General features: G+C 52.9%; 1 protein-coding gene across 1 annotated transcript in view; it reads right to left on the bottom strand.

Moving 5' to 3' along the window:
• The window catches only part of LOC147154145 (serine/threonine-protein kinase WNK3-like), a 44,799-nt gene that overhangs the window by 950 nt on the left and 20,702 nt on the right, over positions 1 to 23,147 (bottom strand). Inside the window, exons 3-23 of the mRNA XM_086042094.1 lie at positions 18,505 to 18,677; positions 17,055 to 17,275; positions 15,932 to 16,089; positions 15,764 to 15,852; positions 15,422 to 15,641; positions 14,444 to 14,714; positions 14,272 to 14,360; positions 13,896 to 14,060; positions 10,960 to 12,894; positions 10,656 to 10,702; positions 9,615 to 9,750; positions 9,425 to 9,541; positions 8,615 to 8,716; positions 8,493 to 8,541; positions 8,262 to 8,414; positions 6,732 to 8,056; positions 5,969 to 6,218; positions 3,030 to 3,115; positions 2,600 to 2,949; positions 906 to 1,129; positions 709 to 819 (exon numbers count right to left, since the gene is read on the bottom strand). Coding sequence (XP_085898220.1) covers positions 709 to 819; positions 906 to 1,129; positions 2,600 to 2,949; positions 3,030 to 3,115; positions 5,969 to 6,218; positions 6,732 to 8,056; positions 8,262 to 8,414; positions 8,493 to 8,541; positions 8,615 to 8,716; positions 9,425 to 9,541; positions 9,615 to 9,750; positions 10,656 to 10,702; positions 10,960 to 12,894; positions 13,896 to 14,060; positions 14,272 to 14,360; positions 14,444 to 14,714; positions 15,422 to 15,641; positions 15,764 to 15,852; positions 15,932 to 16,089; positions 17,055 to 17,275; positions 18,505 to 18,677 — 6,271 coding nt within the window. The remainder of the gene's footprint in view (positions 1 to 708; positions 820 to 905; positions 1,130 to 2,599; positions 2,950 to 3,029; positions 3,116 to 5,968; positions 6,219 to 6,731; positions 8,057 to 8,261; positions 8,415 to 8,492; positions 8,542 to 8,614; positions 8,717 to 9,424; positions 9,542 to 9,614; positions 9,751 to 10,655; positions 10,703 to 10,959; positions 12,895 to 13,895; positions 14,061 to 14,271; positions 14,361 to 14,443; positions 14,715 to 15,421; positions 15,642 to 15,763; positions 15,853 to 15,931; positions 16,090 to 17,054; positions 17,276 to 18,504; positions 18,678 to 23,147) is intronic.

The raw sequence follows: 23,147 nt of genomic DNA, 5'->3' as shown, positions 1-23,147 counted from the left end.
AATTTAAAAAAAATAGAACCGAGTTAACGTTGACCGGGGCTCAAATTGAAACGCGAGTCAAAGGCGACGCACCGGCCAGCCCAGCATTTCAAGTGCCTGTGATGAACTGCAAATACAGCTGAGATGTTCTAGCAGGCTGGAGGCGAATCGGTGACGAGAGAGCGGCGATTGTGATGCGCGGCCAATTACCGCCTCCTCCTTTCCCGGCTGCTGAGGTTTGTTCTTTGTCCACTTGCAGCCGGACAATCAACGCACGGAGCAAGATCAGTGGATGGTGTCCCTCGACTTGCCGGACACATGAATTGCTTTCTCATCAACTTTTGAGGATGACTGGAATTACTTGGGCAATGTCTTCCCCAAGCTCAACCACGTCGCTGTGACAAAAATACGGCCGCCCGAAACGCGGCCTGCCAGAGTTGGGGGACTCCAGCCCTATGACTTGGATTTGAGTCAACTCGAGTCGCCGATTTGATGACTTGCCACGTGCTTGGCAAAAATGTCCATTTTCAGAGCTACCTACACGCTACATGAATTTGTCTTATGATGCGTGCGATATTGTCATCACTCCCATGCTAGATTGTGACAGAGCAAGGCTTGACTTTGGACTCGCCCAAACCCCGTCGCGGCTTGACTCGACTTGCCTGACCCCCCGGCCCGACCGGAAGGTGACTTACGACTTGAGACTTCCTCCGGTTAGCACACCGTTACCTCTTTTGGTGGGCAGCGAGGAGCGATGCTCTGAGCTGCTGCAACGGGGAGGCCCTCCGCTCCCCTGCGCGCTCCCTTCCGTCTCCGAAAAGCAGCTGGGCCGCTGGAATCCTGGACAAGGAGGAACCCCCCCCCCCACCCCAAATTAAGGACGCGGCCAAAAGCAAGGGAAATCATGAGCACAGCGATGCATCTACCGGCATGCGTGGGCCCATCGTTGTCCACGTGAGAGTGAGGTCGGGCCCGCAGTTTGACTTTGGCCGGCCTGGCTCTGCGAGGGGAGAGGGCGGCGAGGGCGGGGCTCCGAGACAAGCAAGCCGGAAGACTTTGCCTTTGGTCTTTTTGGGAACGAAGCCGTCTGTACAGTTCTTGCAGCTCTCGGTTCTGCTGGGCCTGAAGTGACACCACTTCTTTGATGTGCCTGAACGTTCAAAGCGCAGTTAACGTTGTTGCTTGTAGTCTGTCACCTTGGACATTAATAGTTGGCATAGTTGTCAATTGGGATTGCTGGGGAAAATGCTTTTATTGCTATACACAGAATGCTTCACTTTGGCTCACATTTGGAAATAGAATGTTAAAATCCTCCTCAGATAATAGACGTTTAAGTGATACATATTCAGTGGAATGTCTGCCTCTCCAAAGTCACTACTTTTCAGGAAACAAACAATCAAACAGGATTATTTTGAAATGACCACCGCCTCACCGGAGTTGCCAGTAGAGTACAAGGTTAACCCAGGAAGGCCTAAAGCGCCCGGCTCCCGGCGCCTTTACGGTTTCAATCGAAGACGGAAAAACGAAGCGTTAGTGCCGGACAAGCCCAATTTGCAATTCAACAATGCGGTGCTCTACTCTATTACAAACGTGTCGGCATCGTCGTCGTTGGCAAGCATACGTCTAAACCCCTACGTCGCGTTCGACTGGTTCCACAGGTGCCGCTGCGCGTCATCTTTTCCGCTGCCGTCACAGCGATCGTCTGTGTGGATATCTTGCGCGGTCTCACGACACCGTATATTCTGATGCATTTCATTGAGAGCGAGAGAGCGAGAATCGCACGAAAACGCTCTCCCGCCCCAAATGGATTCACGGCTTTCCGTGTATCAAAATCATGTTCAATCCCTCATTTTATACGCTAAAAGCGAAGAGAAAAAAAAAAGCCTACTTCATTAGACTACAACTGAACATAATGGTGGAAGCCGTTGCCAGCACGTCGCCAGCGTCAGATAGATGGCAACTAGACGAAAAGAAGATATTTGACAAACGCAAAGGTTCGTGGACTGGTTGCCGTACTCGGCCCCCCAAACACACTGGCAATACTGTCACTGTCTTATGCTCCGTTCGCACTGGCCGCCAGCCGAAAGCGTGGCGCGCGCGCGCCCGCCCGCCCGCCGCAAGTCTGATCGCGGGTGTTCGTTTGCGCCACATGTATGGGAGGAGAGGCGCGGCGGTTTTTGTTGCAATAAGTGCAAAGGAACCACTTTCTTCATTTCCTCATGGACGACAATCGCTTTGATAGGTGAAAATGAATTTCAGCTGTGTGGCCAAAAGCGTTCCAACCATCCATTTAAAAAAAGCCATCCAGGCTTTTGAGTCTCGAGGTGACACAATGCCACACGCCTCCCGCAGATTGAGGAAGGTTCCCCCACACTCCTGCGACAATTGAACGTTCAAGCGCGCTAATAGATTAGTTCTCAAGCTTCTTTCGACCTCCAATGAATGAAATGGAGCATATTTGCATACGTGCATTTTTCCAAATGAACAAATGAGCGAATTCTCCTCCTTGAAGAATGGTCTACGGTCTGAGCCGGGTCACATTGACCCGGGCATCCGGTATTTGGGCTGTCGCTGAGAAAGGAATGCAAAAGCAGGCTGGAGTGAAAAGAAGGACTCTTACTTCTCTCTCAGCTTGTGAAGTTCTTTTCTCAGGTCTTCATCCTCCAACCCACTGGCGTCGTGGTGGTGGCGGTGGTCGCGGTCGTCGTCGCTGCTGCTATCCGCGGGCGGCGAGTGGCTCCGCCCTCCGGAAAGATGGGCCGTCGCCGGCGCCCTCCGACCCCGGTCTTTGTCGGCCTCCTTTGCCCGAGATCTCCTCCTCTCCCTGAGCACGACGGGAGGCGGCGGGGAGCCGTCCGTCCGGCCCGACTCGTCCCGCGCCTCGGCCTTGGACACGGAGAAGCGGCCCACTTTTCGGTCAGCGCCGCGGCGGCCCTTCTTAGGCGGGGACCGCTGAGGCACCGGGGTCACCTGTTGACAGCAGAGGAGGGCAAACGTCAGCCTGGCCATCCTCGTGCCGACGCCAAGGAACGTCGAGGTCAAATCCATACGTGGAATCGTCCTTTGCGCGACTGAGTCGGAGGCGGGGTCGCCTCCTCCTTCGCCTCTTTCGACGACTGAGCGGCCGACCGTCCGTCTGATAACGAGACCGGGGTGCAAACCAAAAGGGACGACAAGAGACGCGCCGGTACATGAAAATGCACAACACGCAGACGGACCCAGAGAATGCCAGACGTGACAGATGACAGAGAGAGGCGCGCGGACAAACATGGAACACAAAGAGAAGTCACGGTTTGCGCGTGACGTGCAGCATCTGGGCAAACGCGCAAATGCCAAAACAAAAAAGACAGCAAGGTCAGTCAAGTGAGTAGTAGTAGTTGGGCTCGGCTCGGCTCGGGGCGGGCGATAAACGGCTGGATAAAGTGCCGCGGCAACACGGGTGCGATCAAATGTCTTTTTTTTTTCCCGCTGAGCACTAGCCGGCAAAGGCTCGCCGGCTTGGTTAGCGGGCTCCCGTGTGGCTCCCGGAAGGTTCCAAGTCCCGGTCAAGATGGACTTTGCGCATGCTCTCTCTTTCTACGGCAAGAAGAAAGCCCTTGCCCGCTCTCTGCTCTCTCTGCTCTCCTTCCCGCTTCTCCAGCAGCAACGCAGGCGTGCGGTGCCGTGCGATGCCGGCCGAGCCAGCATCCGCTAACTGACACTGCAAACATCAAGGCCGTCCGATACAACTTACAGCTTACGGACTGCTCAGCACAAACCCAAATACGAACGACCCGGGCATTGCCTTTGTTTTGATTTTTTACCAAGTTGGCTACTCAGAAGCTGATGCGGGCCTCCAAGCTGGAAAAAAGATTTGGCGATCATCAAATGTGACCAGACCAAAACGACACAGTACATTTCACCAATTTGGGCCCATCCTAAACAGAGCGCAAACTTTGAACTTGGAAGACAGTGAAATCAAACATCAGTGAGTCAATTTGAAGCCGAAACAAATTGCGCCTGACGTTTACCTTCCAAAAACGAGGCTAGCTTCAGCTTCGGAAGCGGCCGCATGTTGCTGCTATTGTGAGTGGGTGCGGACAAATAGTCTGCCGCCAACTTCTGCGCCCGACACCGGCCAATTACTAACTGACAGTAGGAGCGGGATGGCTCGGGTGGAAGCGAGGCCGCCCCCCGACCTCGAGCTTGTGGGTTCGTTCCCCGCCTTTGAGTGACCTTTTTTGTCTTTTTAAATAAACTCATACTCTGCAAGTCAAATGCACCCAAAAAGTCTTTTCTGAGTGAAAAACATGACTAGTTTGAGTTCAGCCTCAGGTTCCCATCGGTCCAAATTAGTTTCAGTGTAAAACTGACTGGACGACTTGGCTGTCTTCCAAGCTTCAACTTATTACTCTGTTTAGGGTGGGACCAAATATCCTCTTTTCAGGGGAAAATGTGCTCTAGCCAACTAACTGACAGTGCGCGTTGCAGCAAAGCATTTACAAGTGCGTATAAAGTGCGCCCACGGTGCCCAGTATCTCGAGTAGTGGCCCAGCGTTTGCTGAGAGGAGGGCGCACATTTCACGGCGCAGCGAACCAAAATGTCACCAATGTGAATACTGACGAAAAATGATCTCATCGCGCGCACCCTTTTGCGCGAATACGGGCCGCTTTGAAGGGGGAGCGGCGTGAGTGGCAGCGCGTCGATTGTGCCATCGAGCGGAAGAGCTCGTCGCCGCAACTATACGCGCCTGGCGCGGCTGGCTGAGCATACTCGGAAAGCATGAAGCGAGCGACCCGGCACGGCGGCTCGCTGCCGGATACGGCCGAGGGGGGTGCGGCCGGCGCCGCCCGTGGACCGGCCGCGGCGCGGGGGTTTGTCGAATCATTTGACAAAGTCAAACGATGGGTGGCGCACGTCCTGGCCGCTGGCGCTACATTCCCCGCCCCCCTCCCCTATTCTCCGCTCATCTCGCCACACGGGGGAGGAACCCACGCAAAAGGGGCCAAGAAAGGTACATTGAGCACAAAGGAAGGGAAGCAAAACCACAACAGCAAGAAGGACGATCAAATGAGGATGCAGTGAAGAAGCCCTGCTAATTGCGGGAGGGGCACCGGCAAGTAGGGAGCCGTGGATGCTCCGCTCTTGAACTAAGTGTTTCAATCAGAAACACCAAATTTCCAATTTGTCTGACATTAGTCGGAAATAATGGCTGACAGATTTGAAAGAGACACTCCTCAAGCGGCGCCTTGAGATACGAGCGAGCCGACTCGGCGTGGAGGAGGACCGCCATGTCCATTGAATTGGAGCAAACATGCGGCAAAAAACAATTTCATTCGGCCAAACTTCACTCTGCGTTAAAAATAACCCAATGTGGAGTCAAAAATGGAGCGATCCACTATTCGGGTCACTTTGACCTACCTTCTTTTTTGGACAATACGGCCCCATTTCGGGGGTTCTTTTGTACAACATTGTACGAACATTTTTGGAAAAGTGGGGTCAAATTGCCCCAGGTAGTGGATCGGCCCTTTTTCACCCCGAATTGGGCTATTTTTACAGCGTTGTATCTCAAGACACCACCGTGACTACTTTCCTATTAGCTGTGGCGCCATCTTGTGGCATAGAAAGAGCAAAACAATGTGAATTGGTGATTATCTTTCTTTGTCTTCCCCAGAAAAACAATACCAATTGGTTCCAAATGGTCCAAATGAAAATAGGTGAGTTTGAGAATAACAAAGCGCGAATTAGCAAGGATTTCACTGCAATGCAGTCACATAACAGTACGTATTCAAACATGAGGTTATTCATCTATTGTATGGAGTTGGGAACATTTAACATCAACCCTTGCTGGAACGTCATCAAGTTAATCGTCTATGTTAAAACTAGTGCTAGATATTAGGCGTTTGCAAGCTCGACATCATACTCACTCAGTCACTCAGTCACTCAGTCACTCACTCAGTCACTCAGTCACTCACTCAGTGTCTGTAGAAATCCCTAAGAGCACGCTACCTTGCTGGACTCTGGGCTTCTTGAACAAGCTGGCGGAATGGCGCAATTTGCATGCCCAGTTTTTGAATTTGCGAGTCCAGGATTTCCTGCTAGAAACCGGATTTCTGATACTAGGACATGTCAGGTTTAGGCCAAAATATCCACCTCCTGCATTATGCTGCTGCGCTCCATGCCGGAGGGGCATCTGCTGGCGCTGGGGCCGCCACGCTTCTCCAGTGGCGCCGCTGTCCGAGTGGGGGGGGGGCACAGCCTAAAACGGTTGGGACAAATGACAACGCTGAATGGGCTTGAGGCACTGTCAAAGAGAGAAAGACGCGCACGCGCGGCAACACCTCGAAAGGACGTCATTCCGCTACATGCTGCGTTTCTTCGATGGCTCAAATGCCAATTGTCTCAATTGTGACAATTATTGCGCCCCGCCCCGCCCGCCACTGCCTCACGCTGACTTACGAGCTTACCTTAGTGGCCCAGGACACAGACCGCTATCGCTTTGGCCTAAGAGTCCAAGGAAGGCCCCGACCCATCCTTCCGTCTCTCTGATTGGTTGCCTTTTCTTTCAAATCGGAGGCACGAGATGGCGGACCATTTGACAACTACTGACACTACATGACAAAAAGCGAACCGCGTATGTCGTGCGGTCACGTTTTTAGGGCGCGTACTCTGTTTCGGGTGGACCGCAGCGGACCGGACCGGACCGGGCCGGGCCACTACACGGTGCGGAGGGACGTCTGCAAAGTCGGATCGATGGGCGCCGGACACTCACAAGGATAGTCGGTTCTCCTGGCACAGGAGGACGCTGCGGCCCGGCGGGGACGTCCTCTTCGGCAGGGAGCAAAGTCGCAGGGGGGCGGCCGGCGCTTGCGGCAGCGCCGGAGGACGGGCAGAGCCGCCGCGCCATCTCTGCCGACCGGGGAACTTCTGCCGAAGGGCCCTCGGGTGCTCCCCCACAGCTCTCAGGGTCAGCGGCGGCGGAGGAGGAGGAGGAGGAGGAGGAGGAGGAGGAGGAGGACGAGGAGGACGAGTGCGCAGACGGTGGGCAGGACATCGGCGACGGCGGCTCCCATGACTCATCGGCAGCCGCACCCGCGGAGGCCGCCGATGTTGACGCCAGCGGCGACGAGGCTCCGCCCGCGCCGTGCTCCTGATACAACAAGTTCCTCAGCTTTTCATCCAGCGTCTTCATACGATTGTCCCCAAATTCCATCTTGGGGGGACCTTCGCCGTCCGACTCGGCCACCGAGGAAGGCTGGGCGGGGGACGGGGTGAGCGTGTGGGAGAGAGGGAGCAAGGAGGCTTCGCCGGCTCCCAAATGAAGAGGCGGCAAAGACGAGTCGGAGGAAGGAGGCCGCGGCGCCGCCTCGTCCGTCAAGCTCGCCTCCCCCGCGGACACCTCCGACTCGGAGCGCTGCGGGGACGACTGTTTGGGCGGCGGGTGTTGTTGCGGAGCCGCGTCGGCGACTCCCGCCGCTTCCTCTCGCTCCGGCTCTTGCGTCTGGCGGCGCCGCGGCGGCACGTCGCCAGAGACTTGGCTTGCTTGCGCCACATGGCTACAGAGGAGCTGCCGCTGCGGCTGCAGCTGCTCTTGTAGCACAGGCGGCGTCATCTGTGGCGGTCGTTGCTGCTGCTGCTGCTGCTGCTGCTGCTGCTGCTGCACAAACTCCTGTTGCTGCACAAACTCCTGTTGCTGCCACAGCTGAATTTGCTCTTGGCACACTTCCTGCGTCTGCTGCAGTTGTTGCTGCGCTGCTGCCTGCACCTGTTGCTCAAGCCGCAACTGTTGCTGGGCAACCGGAAGCTGCCGCTGCCGCGCAGCCGACGGGCCTCCCTGGGAGAGGCTCGGCTGCAGCCGCTCCAAGTCGGCGGCGGCGGCGGCGGGCATGGAGCTCGGCTCGGCGGCGATCGGCACGCCGGGCCTTTGCTCGACACACGTCGGCAGCTTGAGAGCGCCCGCAAGAGCGCGAGGGCCGGAGGCTTCCAGAACGCTTTTAGGCGCGGCGGCGTGCAAAGTGGGTGCGGTCGAGGCGGAGGGGGCGAAGACAGTAGAGGACACTGCACCGAAGGACTCCGCGCTCTGCGAGCTTTCGTTTTCTACAAAACAGAGAGAGACAGACGAGCTGTCTGTGGCGACTTCATCGGCTGCACGGTCGTCACATTGCGTCTAAAATGCAATCCTTTGCTGATATTTCACCATGTCATCGTCCAAAAATGCAGCGCATAGTATTATTATTATTATTATTATTATTACTACATATTATTATTAGCACAACCTGCTGCAAGTGACGCTCGCGCTCACCTTTGTCCGTTTTGGGGGGTGCGAGTGTCCTAGTTTCTCCGGCGGGAGGCGTCGCGGCAGCGCCCTGGCTCGAGAGCGAGTCTCTGTGGCGGATGGTCTGGTTGATGAAGAAACGCCAGCGTCCCACCGGAGACGAGTGCGGCACGGAGTCGGCTGGGGAAGCACACGCGCGCGCGCGCACGTTTGTTCTGCGGTGCCGCGTTACGGGCAAAAAGTGACAAGACCACTTACACGTCGAGCCGCTGGCAGTGCTGACTTGCAACTGATCGGTTGAGCCAGTCTAATTGGGAAACATGCAAACCATCATCAAATGTGTGCGCAGGTGATACTGAGCGCAACAGCAAGGAACATACGAGCGAATGTTGTTGAAGTATTTCCTGCGCTTTTGCAACTATGGCTCGAAGCTCTTCAACAAACGTGTCTTTTTCCACATCTAGGACAAAGACTTCCTCCACCTGGAAACAAAATACAACACATCCAAATCACAAAAGCCGTGGGTCCCGCCCATCCTAGTTTTATGGCCAATGCTCCAAACAATGCGCTCGGCTCCGCCCACATTAGGAAGTCTCTGAGCCGCCATCGCTGGTTACCTGAGCCCCGAGCAACGGCGATGTCATTTTCAGTCAACAAAATGGCCGCTCCCTGAGATGGCTAAAAACAAGGTGGATTTTGCTGCTGAACTCACATTCCCCAAGTGCAATATTCATCAGAATGCCGTGTTTAGAATTGCGGAGGCACATCAAACATATTATTTGTGTTGCAACAGGTGGATTTTTTTTTTCCCCAAACGTCAAAGCTGTAAATGACAACGGTAAAATCCGTATTGTGCCAGCTTTTGTAGGTCAAATTTAAAAAGAAAAAAAATCTGACAGTATCCCAGAAACCTGAGGCGCTATCAAAAAAGTAAAGCCGTTTTTAAGATTGGTGTCCAAACTACGCTTGGGGACACATCAATTCTGATTCCGATTCCAAATTGCTGTTGATGAGTGCTACCGGGGGGGGGGGGGCGTATTTGTGAGCACTTTGACACACAGTACGGTAGACTTTGACCGGGATACACGCGCTTGTCAAGCTGCTGGCCTCGGTATCGCGCGGCGCCTCGATTCTTAACGTCTTGCGATGAAGTATCATTTTCCGAAATATGTGATGCGCGCGCAGTTTACCATGTAATCTGCAATGTCCTCTGGCGCGTCTCCCTCCATGTCAAATTTAAACGTCACCATTTTGTTACTATGTGTCTCCAACTGGCACTCCACCATATTGTCTCCACTGCCCGACACCTTGGGAAGAACAAGGAGGAAAGGCAAAGACATCATCGCTGCAAACGCATTCTGGTTATGTGCCGCGCCTTACCTGGAGCATACTCAGCTGAAACTGATGTGAAAGCTTCTCGGCTCTCAGCGAAGATGCTCTCCTCTGGCCCTTGACTTTGTCAAATTTGCCATTGGCCGAGGACAACAGAGCATCTTCCCCATTGGCTGCCACAGACCTGCGGGCGGCACGGTACTTTACATTGCTCCGCATTTTGGCGACATGAGAAGGGCTAAGGTGGTACGCGCCGCGTGATGGACAAATACGTTGTTCAAAACAAAGGCAGCGCTCCCTCGAGATACGAGATCCATTTGCGCCGTGGTCGCGATCAGACTTTACTTTGCAGAAACGTGCCGTAATGTCATACCTAAAGGAAATATTCGGCATGAAACAGTTTGGCGACTTTTTGGGTTCAGAAATGTCGGGCTCCTCCTTCTGGGAGACGTTCAAAGAAAACGTTCCCAAGTGGCACGCAAAGCCGCGGTTATATCAGAGCGTCTTCCCAAAGGATAAAGAATATATGCCTGCGCATCTTGAGGAGTCCGTGTGAAGAGCTTTGAGTGCCCAGTAGGTGGGAAAGCGCACTAAACTGACTCCGTCAAGGCTATTGGCTTGTTTTCAAACACAACGTGTAATTCTTTGTTTCAAGGTGAGTTTGGCGGCCAATTTCAACTGGGGGAGTTGCAATAAAACACCGCTTCATGCTCCCCCACCCCGCTTCTTTTGTGAGATCTGCTCACTGTCTGCTAAGTGAGTTGAGTTGACCGCACGCCAACATCTCAAATTCCCGCGCAAAAGTCCAAGCAAAAAATACGACCGCGGGACGGCTCCGATGTCATCTGGGTCAGGTCACTCGTATCTCAAGGCACCGCCGGATTTGCTCGGAAGAAGACATTGAAATTGTCGCGGCGATGACTATAATGAAGATATTCCCACTGGAAAATGGGACATTGGCCTTCTTCTAGAGCGGCGCACGTCCGTTTGGCAAACGCTTGCTCGCTTGCTATTAAGCGTAGACCAGCCCTCGGTTTGTTTTCAAATGACAAATCAAGTGACGTGAAACACTGGTGAAGTCAGACATACCCAGTTGCCCAGGAAGGGCGCTCTGTATTTGACGGGGGCAGACAATCCTGAGGAACACATTGATATAATGAATAGAAAGACAAAAAGGAAAAAGCCAGAAGACAAAGGACATCAGCAATGTAAGCGAAGCGCTAACGTACGGACAAGCACAAGCACTTTTTAGGATGAAGACGTCTTAGTTTCCGATCCAACATTTGTATGCTCTCTCTCTCTCTCTCTCTCTCTCTCTCTCGCTCACTCACTGCACCAGCACAACTGCTCTGAAATCACTCAGTCAAGTCATGTGCAGACATTCTGCGTGTACCTGAGAAATGCTATCGCAGTCTTGCAGCGAGGCTCGCGGCGCTTTGGCCGCGTGACAATTAAGCGAGTCGATCGCGGCGGCAGGTCGAAAGTCGCCTTGCCCGGGTAAGGCGAGCTGGGCCGCCGCTGGCGACGGCAGCTCCGGAGCAGCAGGAGCAGGACGCCGGCATGATGACGGGGGAGGCGAGGTGCGAGAGGGGCTCGGGACTATTTGACGGACGGCGAAGAGCGCCTGGAGAAGGGGCGGGGCGGCCTCGGCGGCCTCGGCGGCCTCGGCGGCCGGCGCTTGCGGGTGACAGTGAGCCTGCGTCTGCGAGTGCGACTGGGCCCGAAACGGGGGCCGCGCGGGCGGCGCGTGCTCGGACCGGACCTGAGCCACAGCCGCCGTTGCGCTCTGAGCTCGTGCCGGCAGCTCGGCCTCATCGCTGCCAACGGCGGGCTGAGCGAGCGGACTTTTGGGCCGGCTCGGGGCCGCTCTCGGCTCAAGTGGCGAGCCCGCTAGGGAAGGAGGTGCTGGCCGAGCCGGAGAAAGCGTCGGGAGCCGCTGAGGCCGGCAGACGGGCTGAAGCGCCGCCGGGTTTGCGGCGCCCTCTGACGGCCGCCGCTGGTCCGCGGCGCTAACAACGGCTGCCGGCTCCGCCAGAGAAGCGAGACCGGGGGCGGCGGCGGCCGCCCGCTGGCAGCGCAGCACCGGCGGCCGCGTCACACTGACGACATCGTGTCCGAATGGCGCAGAGCAATACATGTTGGGAGGGCCGGACTGAGCGCTCAGAAGGCTTGGCGCGATGGAACTTTGGGCCCGGGCGAGCGTCTGGCTGGCCGTCGCTTGCTCAAGCTGACGCCGCAGCACGTCCGGCGTTTGATCATGGCCAAGAGGCCACGTCCGAGCGGGTGCCGGCGACAATTGCTCTTGCCTTTGCCGGCCCGCGACCTGAACGTCGGCAGAAGGCTGAGCCGGAACGGGCGGCCGAGCGGACATTTGCTTCGGGGAACAATTTGTTGGTTCGGCATAAGCGCCGACAACTTTGTGGGCTTGGATCACAATTTGCGCCTGTCCTTGGGTGGTTACGAGCACGGGAACAACGTGGGACCCGATCACGACGGGAGCCGCTTGCATGGGAGACTGGCACTGGAGCGGGACATCGCGGCTATCCACTCGAGTGCCGCTTGCTTGAAGCATTTCGCACTGCTGTGTTTGCCGCTCACTGCTGCCGTGAAGAGGCGAGAGCGCCTCTCCTTTTTCCGTTTGCTCGAGTTGAACAATGGCAGCTTGGCGCCGTTGCTGCCCGGGAAATGCTTGCCGCAAGAGAGTCTGTTGTTGAGGCGCAAGCTCTTGCTGCTGGATTAGTTGCGGCGTCAGCTGAGCCTCGGGTTGCGGTTGCTGCTGCTGCTGCAAGACAAGCTGTTGCTGCTGCTGCTGCTGCTGCTGCTGCTGCTGGAGATGCTGTTGTAAGAGCGCCTGCTGTCGCTGTTGATCGCGTTGAGTCGGTGGCGGCGGCTGCTGCCGCTGCCGCTGCTGCCGCTGCGGCTCCTCCGGAATTCTTGGCTGGGGACCGTCCGATTGTTGATGCGACAGCTTGGGTTGCCCTACGTGGCCCTGCACACGTGCTGGCCGCGGCATGGCTGGATGGCGCTGTTGAAGAATGGCTTGTTGCTGCTCCAATAAGTGCTCGTGCGCAAGCGCGAGCCGCGGGTGAACGGCGGTCGGTCGGGGCGCCGGCTGCCGGAGAATCTCGGCGAGCGGCGCGGGAGGGGCCTCGGCCCGGGGCTGCCGAGCGAGGGGAACAACGGCCACCGCCAGTCCAACGGGATCGCTGAGCGACACGGATGAAGTGAGAACTTGCGGGGAAACGGAGGTGATGTACGATTGGGGGGGCGGGGCCGGCGACGCTTGGGGGGCGGCCGATTTCAACGCATCTGATGGGAATGTTTGCGACTGTGCGGCGACATGAGAAAGTGATGATTCGTGTTGAAAGAAGCGGGGAGGGGAGGGGAGAAAGTAGTCAACGTTAGGTAAGAATTAGCTTGACCATAACAATGAACACATTTGATAGGACAGGATTTCCCACATTTTGTCGAGTGGAGGACCCTCGTAGAGAAAGTCTTCAACGTAGAAGGATAAGTGCCGGTTTTAGGAAAGCCAAATTCAAGACTTTGGAAACGGGTCATTCATTTTTATTACAGCATCAGAGCCGATTTGCGCCCGTACATTCTATCTCTCTCGTTCAATCGGCCGACAAACATTTGACACAATTTGGACTAATTCTTCACGGGCGTCACAGGAGTTCAAACCTTTTAAGGATCCGCAAACCCCCGGCAATAGATGCCATCTCCACTCCGGACCTGGGGAAAACCCTGTGCAGCATGCGGCCGGAGAGAAAGCGTCAGAGGATTATGAACGTGATCTGTGCTTGGGTAAATAGTCATGGAGGGAAAGGCTCCCGCAACAGGAGGCCTGCTTGTGACAAGACAAGGAAGACCGAAAGGAAGCAGGGAGCTAAACGCAGTGCAAGCAAAGTGCCCAAACGACACGGACGAGACACGAGAGGTTGGACGCAGCCGCTCGGGTTCCGCAAAGGCTCGGCTTGACGAGAGCAGGCGCAAACGAAACGAAACCAGAAGACGAGGTATGAACGGGGGACGACGGGAAAGGAGAGTCCAAAGCGATGCCAAAGCGCACATACGCGGATGGTGACGCGAGATGAGCCGGCCGGGCATGCTACAAAACGCAAGAGCAACTCCCCACTGATTGCGAGCCGGCCTTTTGGCTCCTTTCCCCCAAAAGTGGCGGCGGCCGGTACTTGTACTTGTACTTGTACTTGTACTTGTACTTGTACTTGTACTTGTACTTGTACTTGTACTTGTACTTGTACTTGTACTTGTACTTGTACTTGTACTTGTACTTGTACTTGTACTTGTACTTGTACTTGGCCATACCTGTCGAGCCACGGCGGCGGGCCGAAGAAAGCTCGGGGCCGCGGCCGGGCCTCCGCCTTGAGCCGCGCCGGACAAAGTGACACCGTGGCCGAGCGGCGGACTCGGAACAGCTCCGCCATCGCCAAGCGGGAGCCTCGCGGCCGTCGGCGGCGGGACCGCGCTGCGCTACGGAACAATCAAATGGACCATGGGCCATTACGCGTATAGTCAGTCAAGCCCGCCTCAAGGTACCACTATGCTCTGTCAAGGAACCATTGCAATAAACTACAAATGCCCTCCACGTAGCGGAGTGAAAAAAAAGAAAATCCAAAAACAAAATCCGCAAGCTAGCGCGTCCGTTACAATTGAGCCCGAGCGACGTGCGTGTGATACATACAGATGGAGCGGCGGGCTGAAAAGTCTGCGGGACAGCCGACGATTCCCCGCGAGCGTGTGATTGGCAGCTGGCGGACGCCGGACTTTCCCCTAGCAAGTTGAAAAATGACAGTGAAGAGAAAGCCGGCTCGTCTTCGGTGTCATAAGCAAGGTCATCGCGGCTTCTACTTCACCAGGCGGGCATAGCGTTGCCCCTCCGACAACATGCTGCTCCACTTCAGGCAGGTTGTCACACTCCTGCCCCCCTCCTCCAGTTGCTCCGCCCCCGAGTAGTGACGGGCCGGACTGATGGGAGGAGGTGTCGCAAGTGAGAGCGGAGTCGCGTCTTTCGTCAAATTCCCGCCGCTGCCGTCGCTCCCGCGACTTCTTGATCAGATGGACTCGGTCGCGAATTGATTTGCCCACCACCTTGGCATCGCTCTCGTGGAAGAAGCCCGACTTTACCTGTGACGGGACACGCACGCGGCGCGAGAGACAAAGATTAGGCGATCCCACATTGTCCCATTGGCTACAGTAGCAGCTGGAATCCCAAAAGGGCCGGTCCCAACAAACTGTTGTGAAAAGGTGCTGCGCATTTCAAACATTGCGGCGTTGGAATTGCCGTCGCTCCCGACGCCATCAACACACCGCGCTGCAGCCTTTGTTAGTTTCGATAAAGATGAGCCCCGAAGGATTAACGTCGAGCCGTTCTTAGCGATTCAGATCCTTCAGCCCCCCCCCCACCCCCCAGAAAAGCACCTCACCAGACCGATTGGCTTTTTACCACAGTTTTTCTAAAATGAAAAGAATATCCTCCAGACGTTCCAGAGACAGGAGCAGACCAAAGACGGAGCTTTTTTTCTCCCGGAGTTAGTGGCAATTTCAGTCAGTCTGCTGACTGAAGTTGGAGACAATCCAGCGGTCATGCGGCCGGGCGAGCGCGCGCGCGCGCGCGCCGAGTCTCCGTTCTGTGAAGCTGCAGTATGCTTACGTGGCACGTTTGAATTTGGTGCTACTTCCCGCCACCTCGACAGCAGCACGTAGAGCGCTTAGCCGTTAACGTTAGCGCCGGTCCGGGCAAACTAGGCTCAAAGTTGACCGGACGGAGGTCGGACCAGCGTCACCCGAGTCAAGTTGTGGCTTTGCGGCTTTGTCTCTGTCGGGTGTCTCACCATCTCCAGCGCCACCTCCTCAGCGCTGTCGTTCTCCAGGTCGTAGCTAAACTCGATGGCCTCGTTGTCTTTGTGTTTCCCCTTCAGCTTTTTGGGCTCATCCACCCAAATCCGGAGAGCCAAGCAGTCCTGGCTGCCGTCGTCTTCCTCCGCCAACTCCACGCGCACCCCCGTGTCTTCACCGAAGAAGGCGTGGCTCAGGAGGTCTCGGACGGACAGCCTGTGCGTGCGGGGAAAGGTCGCCGAGCAGCGCACGCGGAGAAAAAAAACATTTGCCTGGGTCCGAGAGCACCAAAAAACATACAAAACAAACAAACACCCCCCCCCCCCCCCCCCGCTTACCTCTGGCTTTTATTCTGCCGAATGCAACCTTCGATAATCTCTTTAATCTCGGGGTCATTCACTTTCTCAAAGCTGGCTGGTTTTATGCCCTGCAGCGAGGCAAATGGCTTTCAACGACAACAGGGTGAAGGCAACCACCGTCCGTCTGCATGTTTCAGATGAACTCACGCTTGTCACTTTGCGATAAATCTGAGCGGCGTTTTGGCACTCGGAGTAGGGGTACTCGGAAGTGGCCATCTCCAGCATGCACATCCCAAAGGCGTAGACGTCCACCGACTCGTCGTAATGCTCCTCATACATCTCCGGAGCCATGAACTCGGGCGTTCCTGTTCAAGCACAACAGGTTCAGGCCGCTTCATCCCTATTACGGCCCAATCGGCGACATCAGTCGACAGGTAAGCCACGTGTTCGCCGCTGCTTGTGTGGGTCCGGACCCAGCGCATTCTGTGAGCGAACGAATGAAAAACCCACGATTGAATTAAGGTGAAAAAAAGTCCAAATAGACTGAGGGGTCGGACTACTTTGTTTGGGGGGACTTCCTTCTACTCCCTTTTGACCATGTAAGTGCGGCTTAACGACGACTATTGAACTGCTTTCTCTTCTTTGCACCCCCCCCCCCCCCCGTGACAATATTTTATGTACTTAATGCAATAAACAAAGAAACAAATTGTGGGTTTTTTGCCTTCTTCACATTGAATCGTATTTTGGAGATTCTCAGAGTTTGGCTGTTGGAGTAGCTCCTTGTTGGCATTTCATTGTTGGAAGGCTGACCCCTCCCTCCCCTCCCATTTGTGGTGCCCTTCTTCTTTGATGTGCCAAATGGGGTTGGGAGTTTTTGCTTTCCCGGTTGAAACCAGGCCATGTCGCTAATCTTTGTCAACGGTGGCCTTGCGGAGAGACTTTTGTGATGAAGCTTTATACACATCCATTTGTCTTGACTGAACACATTTCATCGCTACGGCCAAACATCCATATCGCATGTTTTTCTAATATTGTGCAGCCCTATTGGTATTAGCTAGGTACTGCTTGTATATGGCTAGTCCACTCGCAGTCCAACAGGGGCCATCGTCAGGAGGCTTTTCAGCGCGCTGCATCCGCCCCGCCCTCCTTTGCTTAAATGCTCCAGCTACTACTCAGCGCTTTTGCAAGTGCTGCTCGGGTACATTTTGGAGACACTGTCAAAACTCATCTACAGTACGCGCTGAGGGCACTTCACATTTACGGGCCCCAACTTGTGCTGATGTCGCAAGCGCACAAGCATTGACGCCGTGCGTCTCTTTAAGAAGCCTACCTATGACGCTTTTGGCAAACGAAGTCCTCATGAGGGTTGCAAGTCCCAGATCGCCTATTTTGACGGAGCCCGTGGGGCCCGTTATGAAGATGTTGTCACATTTGAGATCCCTGTGCACGATGGGAGGGGTCCTGGTGTGCAGGAAATGGAGGCCCTTCAGGATTTGCCGACACCAGCTCCTCAGCACCTTGGGCTTCATCACCTTGAAGCGCTTCAGGTAGCTGCACAGAGAGACGGTTTCAAAAATATCCACGGGGCCAACGGATAGCTAGATGCGTAAATGTCAGCTTTGCAAATCTATTTCCCGATGCATTTTTTTTCGAGTGTGCTCCCTTTTACTGCCAAATAGGGACGTCACAATATTGCGAGATATGGTCGTCGTCATGTCACAATAGTAATAGCGGCAAATCGGTTTCAAAGCCCAAGTTGTTTTCCATTTGTGCAGTTCCAGCACCCTCTGGTGGTTAGCTCCTTAGTGCAGTTGAATTTGATGCATGTTTTGGCCACCTATCACGGATGGGTGGATGAGAGAAGAGGCACGCTAATCGCCACACGAAGGGCAACATAACACAATTGAGTTCCTCCGCAAATTGACCCGATTCACAACGTGTGCGTGCATTAGCAGGTCAGTGCCGGCTAATGCATTGGCTGTTCGCTCATTGTAGGTCATTTCTATACATTGAGGTTAATGCTAACTGTACTATTTACACCTAATGTATAATTAGGACCACAGCTAACTAGCATCGTGTAGTGACATTTACATGCAACTACTCATGTTTTTTATTTGTATTTTGTGTTCTACTGAAACCATAGACATACCCACACAACCAAATTAAACCGATTATTGCACATATGAACACAACTATGTTCTAACCAATAAAAGGTCCCATAAATCAGCCATACCAGCAAATATTTTTCAACACCTCCGTCGGCCCGCTTCAGCCGAACACGGCATTGTGAACTGCATACGGTGAGCCGCGATACTTTGTGCGGCTGAGCCAATACGAGCGCATGACTGGCCGAGACTATTTCTTTGTCAATGCTGCCATTAGGCACAAAGTCAGAATATTGGGATGTTTTCTTTGGAATATGAGCCACTTATTTATTTATTTTTTTTTTTAACAATATCGGGAGCTTCATACAGGATCGTGAGCTTTTTTTATACATCGCCAACCTCTCCACAATACCGGGATAATCATCGTATCGTGAGGTTCTTATCCTGATATTATCGTGTCGTGACATTTGCGTATCGTGACATCCCTACTGACGAATAATAAACTTGGTTACATTTGACACCGGAAATCAAGCGTACATATGGGATCGTTTTCATATGTTCAATGTTGTGGCCACCGAATATAAAATACAGTTTATTTTGGATGACGATGTTCGAAGCAGACAAAACATGACGCCTTCGAATGGCGCAGCGGAAGTGCTAAGAGGCCGCACTAACGTTTTGAGCGTTCCTGAGGTCATGAGCTCGGTGACGAGGACGATGCACTTCTTGCCGCGGAGCGCCGACTCCCACGAGTCGTAGAAGCGCACAATGTTGGGATGCTGCAGCCCCTTCAACATCTCCGCCTCTTCCTTGAAGCGCTGCTGCTCCGCCTTGGTCAGCTTGCGGTCCTGAGAGGTGGAGGACATCAATTGCGGTCTACAACATTTCCCAGCCCATTGCCCACCAGCAGAGATTTCTTTACGCTTTCAAATAAGAATGGAAGGAGGAGGGGCACGCTTCAACTTGTGATTTGGGCTAAAACCAATTCAGCGCACTCCAAGTCAAAATGTAATGGATATATACAGAGTCGACACACATCTGTCCAAATGCCAGGTTTTGAGAAACACAAAAATGAGACCAAGAGAAATCATTTCCAAACTTTACCCCCCATCAATGGGACCTACAATTGAACAACTTAGTCGAAGAGAAAAATCTTTTTGAGAGGGTAAGTAATAAAAAAAACAAAAAAACAACAACAACAAAAAAGAAAAAAAACTAACTATTCTTAACTGCTATATCTTAACTATTCACACCCTGGACTAATTACCAGCCAATTGCAAGCAGTTTGACATATTTAAAGAAGAAAAAAAACAAACAGTCTGTATCTCATCTCATCTTGGTGTTATCAGTGATCGGTGACAAAGCATGCTGTTAGTCATTAGTGTGATAACGAAATGAATAAATGAAATTTGAATAGGCCTACTTTCCAGTACCTTTGTAGTTTTTAGTTTGTCATGTCATGTCATCTTCCAAAGCGCTTATCCGAAACAGGGTCGCGGGGAGTTGCTGGAGCCTATCCCAGCCGTCAATGGGCGAAGGCAGACTACACCCCGAACTGGTCGCCAGCCAGTCGCAGGGCACACATAGACACTGTCACTGAGCGGGAATCGATCCCACGCTGCCCACACACAACTCGGGCGTGTGTACCACTACACTATCAGCGGACCCAGTTTTGAGTTTGTTCACACAAAAACGAAACAATGACAATTTGGTATTTATAGCCAGAGATTACAATAAGATAACGAAATAAAGTTAGCCTATTTTTTTATTTGTATTTTTTTTAAGTTATATGACCTTCCATAATTACCTCGACATCAACACTGTATGGCGGGAACTTTATATGTCCAAATTTGGTAAATTTCATATTTTTTGCTGACAAATCTCTCCTACTGGTCAGTCCCCATGTGGGCCCGCTACGTTTACATTAACAAATCGAAAGTGTTGAAAGTGGATTGCTTTGCTTCGGTTGATGATGCAATGTTCAAGACTCAACAAATATGCAGTTTGGGGGTTTCCTGAAAAGTAACGGAGATGCAAGCATTGCCAGCAATATACTGTAGAGCGTATTTGACATAACATTTATAACGTTTTTTTAAAGGTGGACATTTCCAGCGAAAACACAACAGCACCGCAAGGCAAAAATGCAATCAACTGACACTCGAATTATGAATCTTATTTTCATTAGTAATGTCTTCCATAAGTGCAAGAGTGGGCGGTTTCACTGCATGTCTGTTGTATTGTCGTCTTGACAAGTGGAGGAGGCTCTGTCTTGTCGTGACGATGCACTGCTAGGCAAGGCCTCTAGATGGCAGTAGCCACACGGCGCTGCTTTCAACGGTGGCCAGACCGAAGCTGTTCAGCTTTTAGTACAACACGTTCATTTGTGTGCACACAGGAGAGGATGTGGCAGGAATCCAATTCACGAACATGGCAGCAGAGCAACAATCAGTGCGAAAAGGTGCTGCTCCGTTTGCTTGAACGACACAATTTTGGACTGAACATTTTTTTCCCTTGCTTCTCGATGAATCAAGTGCAGGTGCCCTGAATGTCAAGTTACATAAAACAAAACACTGCGTTCATGAATATGAGGATGCCCTCATGACAATATTTGAACACAAAAGCGCATCTTGCTGCTGTCAAAGCGTTTGAAACATCGCACGATGAACACAAAAGCGCATCTTGCTGCTGTCAAAGCGTTTGAAACATCGCACGAAATCCCAACACTTGCGCTGCACTATTTTTAGATGTGTCACTCGCAACCCGCGTTGTTGTTGGCTGCTTTTTCCGCGACGACACGGGCCCAAAAATGTCAGCTCCTAGGTCGAGTCCTCAAATAACAGCTGGTTGTGTATTGTGTTACGATAATGAAGTGTACTATTTTCTTAACCTGTTGTGTTCAAGCAAAGTCAAAGAGAAAAATACTGAGAAGGACAGCAGCACTAGTGTCGCAAATAGGCCTCCCTAAAAATAGACGTCATCGCGATGGAAAAGCTTTCCCCCGATCAATCCTGCCATTTTCTTTCGCCATCTTGAAGCAAAAGGTCTGGGACACGTACAAAAGAGGACCGAACTGACAAACATGGAGTCTCTCTCCACATCTCGCCCTTTGAATGTTTTAATTTTGCTCATTGCTTTCAAATTGCATTCAGTGTCCTTTTGTGGAAGTGGCGCTGGAGACGTGCCGCGCCGCGCCGCGCCGCGCCGCGCCGCCGCGCCGCGCCGCCGCGCCGCACCGCGCCGCGCCGCCTTCCTCTGCTAACAGCCAAGTGGCATCAACAGCAAGCCAGGCTGCTGCTCTTTGTCGCACTATTAAGGCTAAGAAGAAGTGTCGGCTCCCCGCCACGCTTGGCCTCAGCAACTACCTTAGGTAACTAACGCTTGTGCAAACGTGGCTGCTGCTGACTCCGTTCAAACACGTCAAGACCGCCTGCCCAATGTTGGAATCCTTCTGTCAGCGATAAGCGCGCCTGTTTGGGTGCCTGTGACCATCGAGCGGCTCGCCGGTCGCAACACGATTCCCGACTGTCGAGCTCAAGGCGAGACAAGAGCGTTGGATTGCCGCCTCGGCATCTATTGCGTCTCCCTTGTGCAGCATGAAGCCGTCTTTGAGTCCACGCAGAGTTCAATTCCGACAAGACAGACTCGCGGAAAAGCTTCTCCCCCGCCTATTGAACCGTTATCAACTGTGCGGCTCTCAAATGAAATCAATGAATGCAGTGTGGCCGCACCTTTTTGGTCATGGCCGCCCTCGATTTACGTTGTGGACGAGCAGACGTCCGGCTGAGCAGGTCCAACGACACGTGAGGGAGCCTCGCAAAATAGCAGAGTAATGTTACGCTCACCCGTTAGATATTCGGCGGATGAGCTGAGCGCTTGCGATGGCTAAAACGCCGATTTTGGAAAAGACTGTGTGCGTTATCGCGTCCACATATCATCTTCCGTGTTTACATTGACCATCATGTGAATTAGTAAGGTGATAAGATAAACGAGGTAAGTTCATAGAAGAGCACCTTCGTTTGGTTCCGAAGTCATCGGTCCAATTACGGTGGGTGCATTTGATTGGGGAATGTGCAAGCAAGCATCCGCCATTTGGCAATCCGAGGTGGCGGATTAGATTACTGTAATCCACAACAGCTCTCGGTAACAAGATAGATAGCTGGAAAAGGGCCGGCCCACCTGCCAGATTAGAACGCCAGGCCACTAGGTCAAGTTCACTAACTATTTGAACTGGAATAAACTGGTTGAATTTATCCAACAAATATGACATTCATCTAGTTGCTTCTTCTTCATGAATGCGGTTTTACAGTGCTTCTTACAGTATCGGAGTTCATAGATAGATAGATAGGTAGGTAGGTTTAAATATATAACATGGCATATGGGGTGGAAGATTTCCACCACGATAAGGTGTTCATATTCATTTGGTCACATGAGACTTAGCTTGACAAGGATTTGAGCATGCAAGGTAGTAGGGCTGGGAGAAAATCTCGTAATGAATAAAATGGATACAAATGAATAGAATGGCTCCATCTTGTTCAAATATAGTCTTGGGATACAGTGTGACCTTGGTTTTCCTATGATTCGGTTTTTGACCACGCCCCCAAATTTTCGGCTCGGTTTTCGAAGTTGAAAATGGTCCGTACCAAATTCCTGCGCCTGCCCGCGTGTCACAGCTTATTTCCTGGAAGCAAGCGCCCACGCAAAGCATCCAATAATTGATTTATTGAGTGTCATTCAATAGAGTTATGCATGGAGACCGTGTGCCTTGTTTTGTTGGACCTGACTGCAACGTTTAATACAGTGGACCACGGGTTTCTTTTGGCTCATTTGCAGCACTGGTGGTCGCGCCCGAGAGTACTGTAATTAAGATCCTATTTGGCAGACAGAACTTTTTGTGTTAGCCTCGGGTGCTCTGAGTGCCGCTCTGCGCCGCTGTCATACGGTATACCGCAGGGTTCAATTGCGGGGCCCCTGCTGTTTTCACTGTATTTGCTGCCCTTGGGTTCCGTCGTAAGAAAACAAGGTATTTCCTTCCACTGCTATGCGGATAACAGTCAGATCTATGTTCTGCTGAGCAAAAAGCACACTTTCTCATTCAGGCCTCTTTTGTTCTGTCTGGAGGAAATCGAGGCCGAGTTGGCACGGAACTTCTTGAATTTCAACGAAAAGATAACAGACGTGACGGACGGTGCTCGGTCCCAGTGGCCCTTGTACATCCCAAACTGTTGACTTGGGCTCCCAGGCGTCTTATCTAAAGCCAACAGTCTCGAACTTGGTTTTTCAAATGAACGGTGATTATAAATCGGACCGGCAAATTGGTG

The sequence above is a fragment of the Filicampus tigris genome, chromosome 1 (genome assembly GCF_054856515.1).
Source record: "Filicampus tigris isolate MCC_2025a chromosome 1, RoL_Ftig_1.0, whole genome shotgun sequence".
Classification (NCBI taxonomy): Eukaryota; Metazoa; Chordata; class Actinopteri; order Syngnathiformes; family Syngnathidae; genus Filicampus; species Filicampus tigris.
The sequence above is the reverse complement of the archived record's forward strand: the minus strand, read 5'-3'. Positions and strand labels throughout refer to the sequence as shown.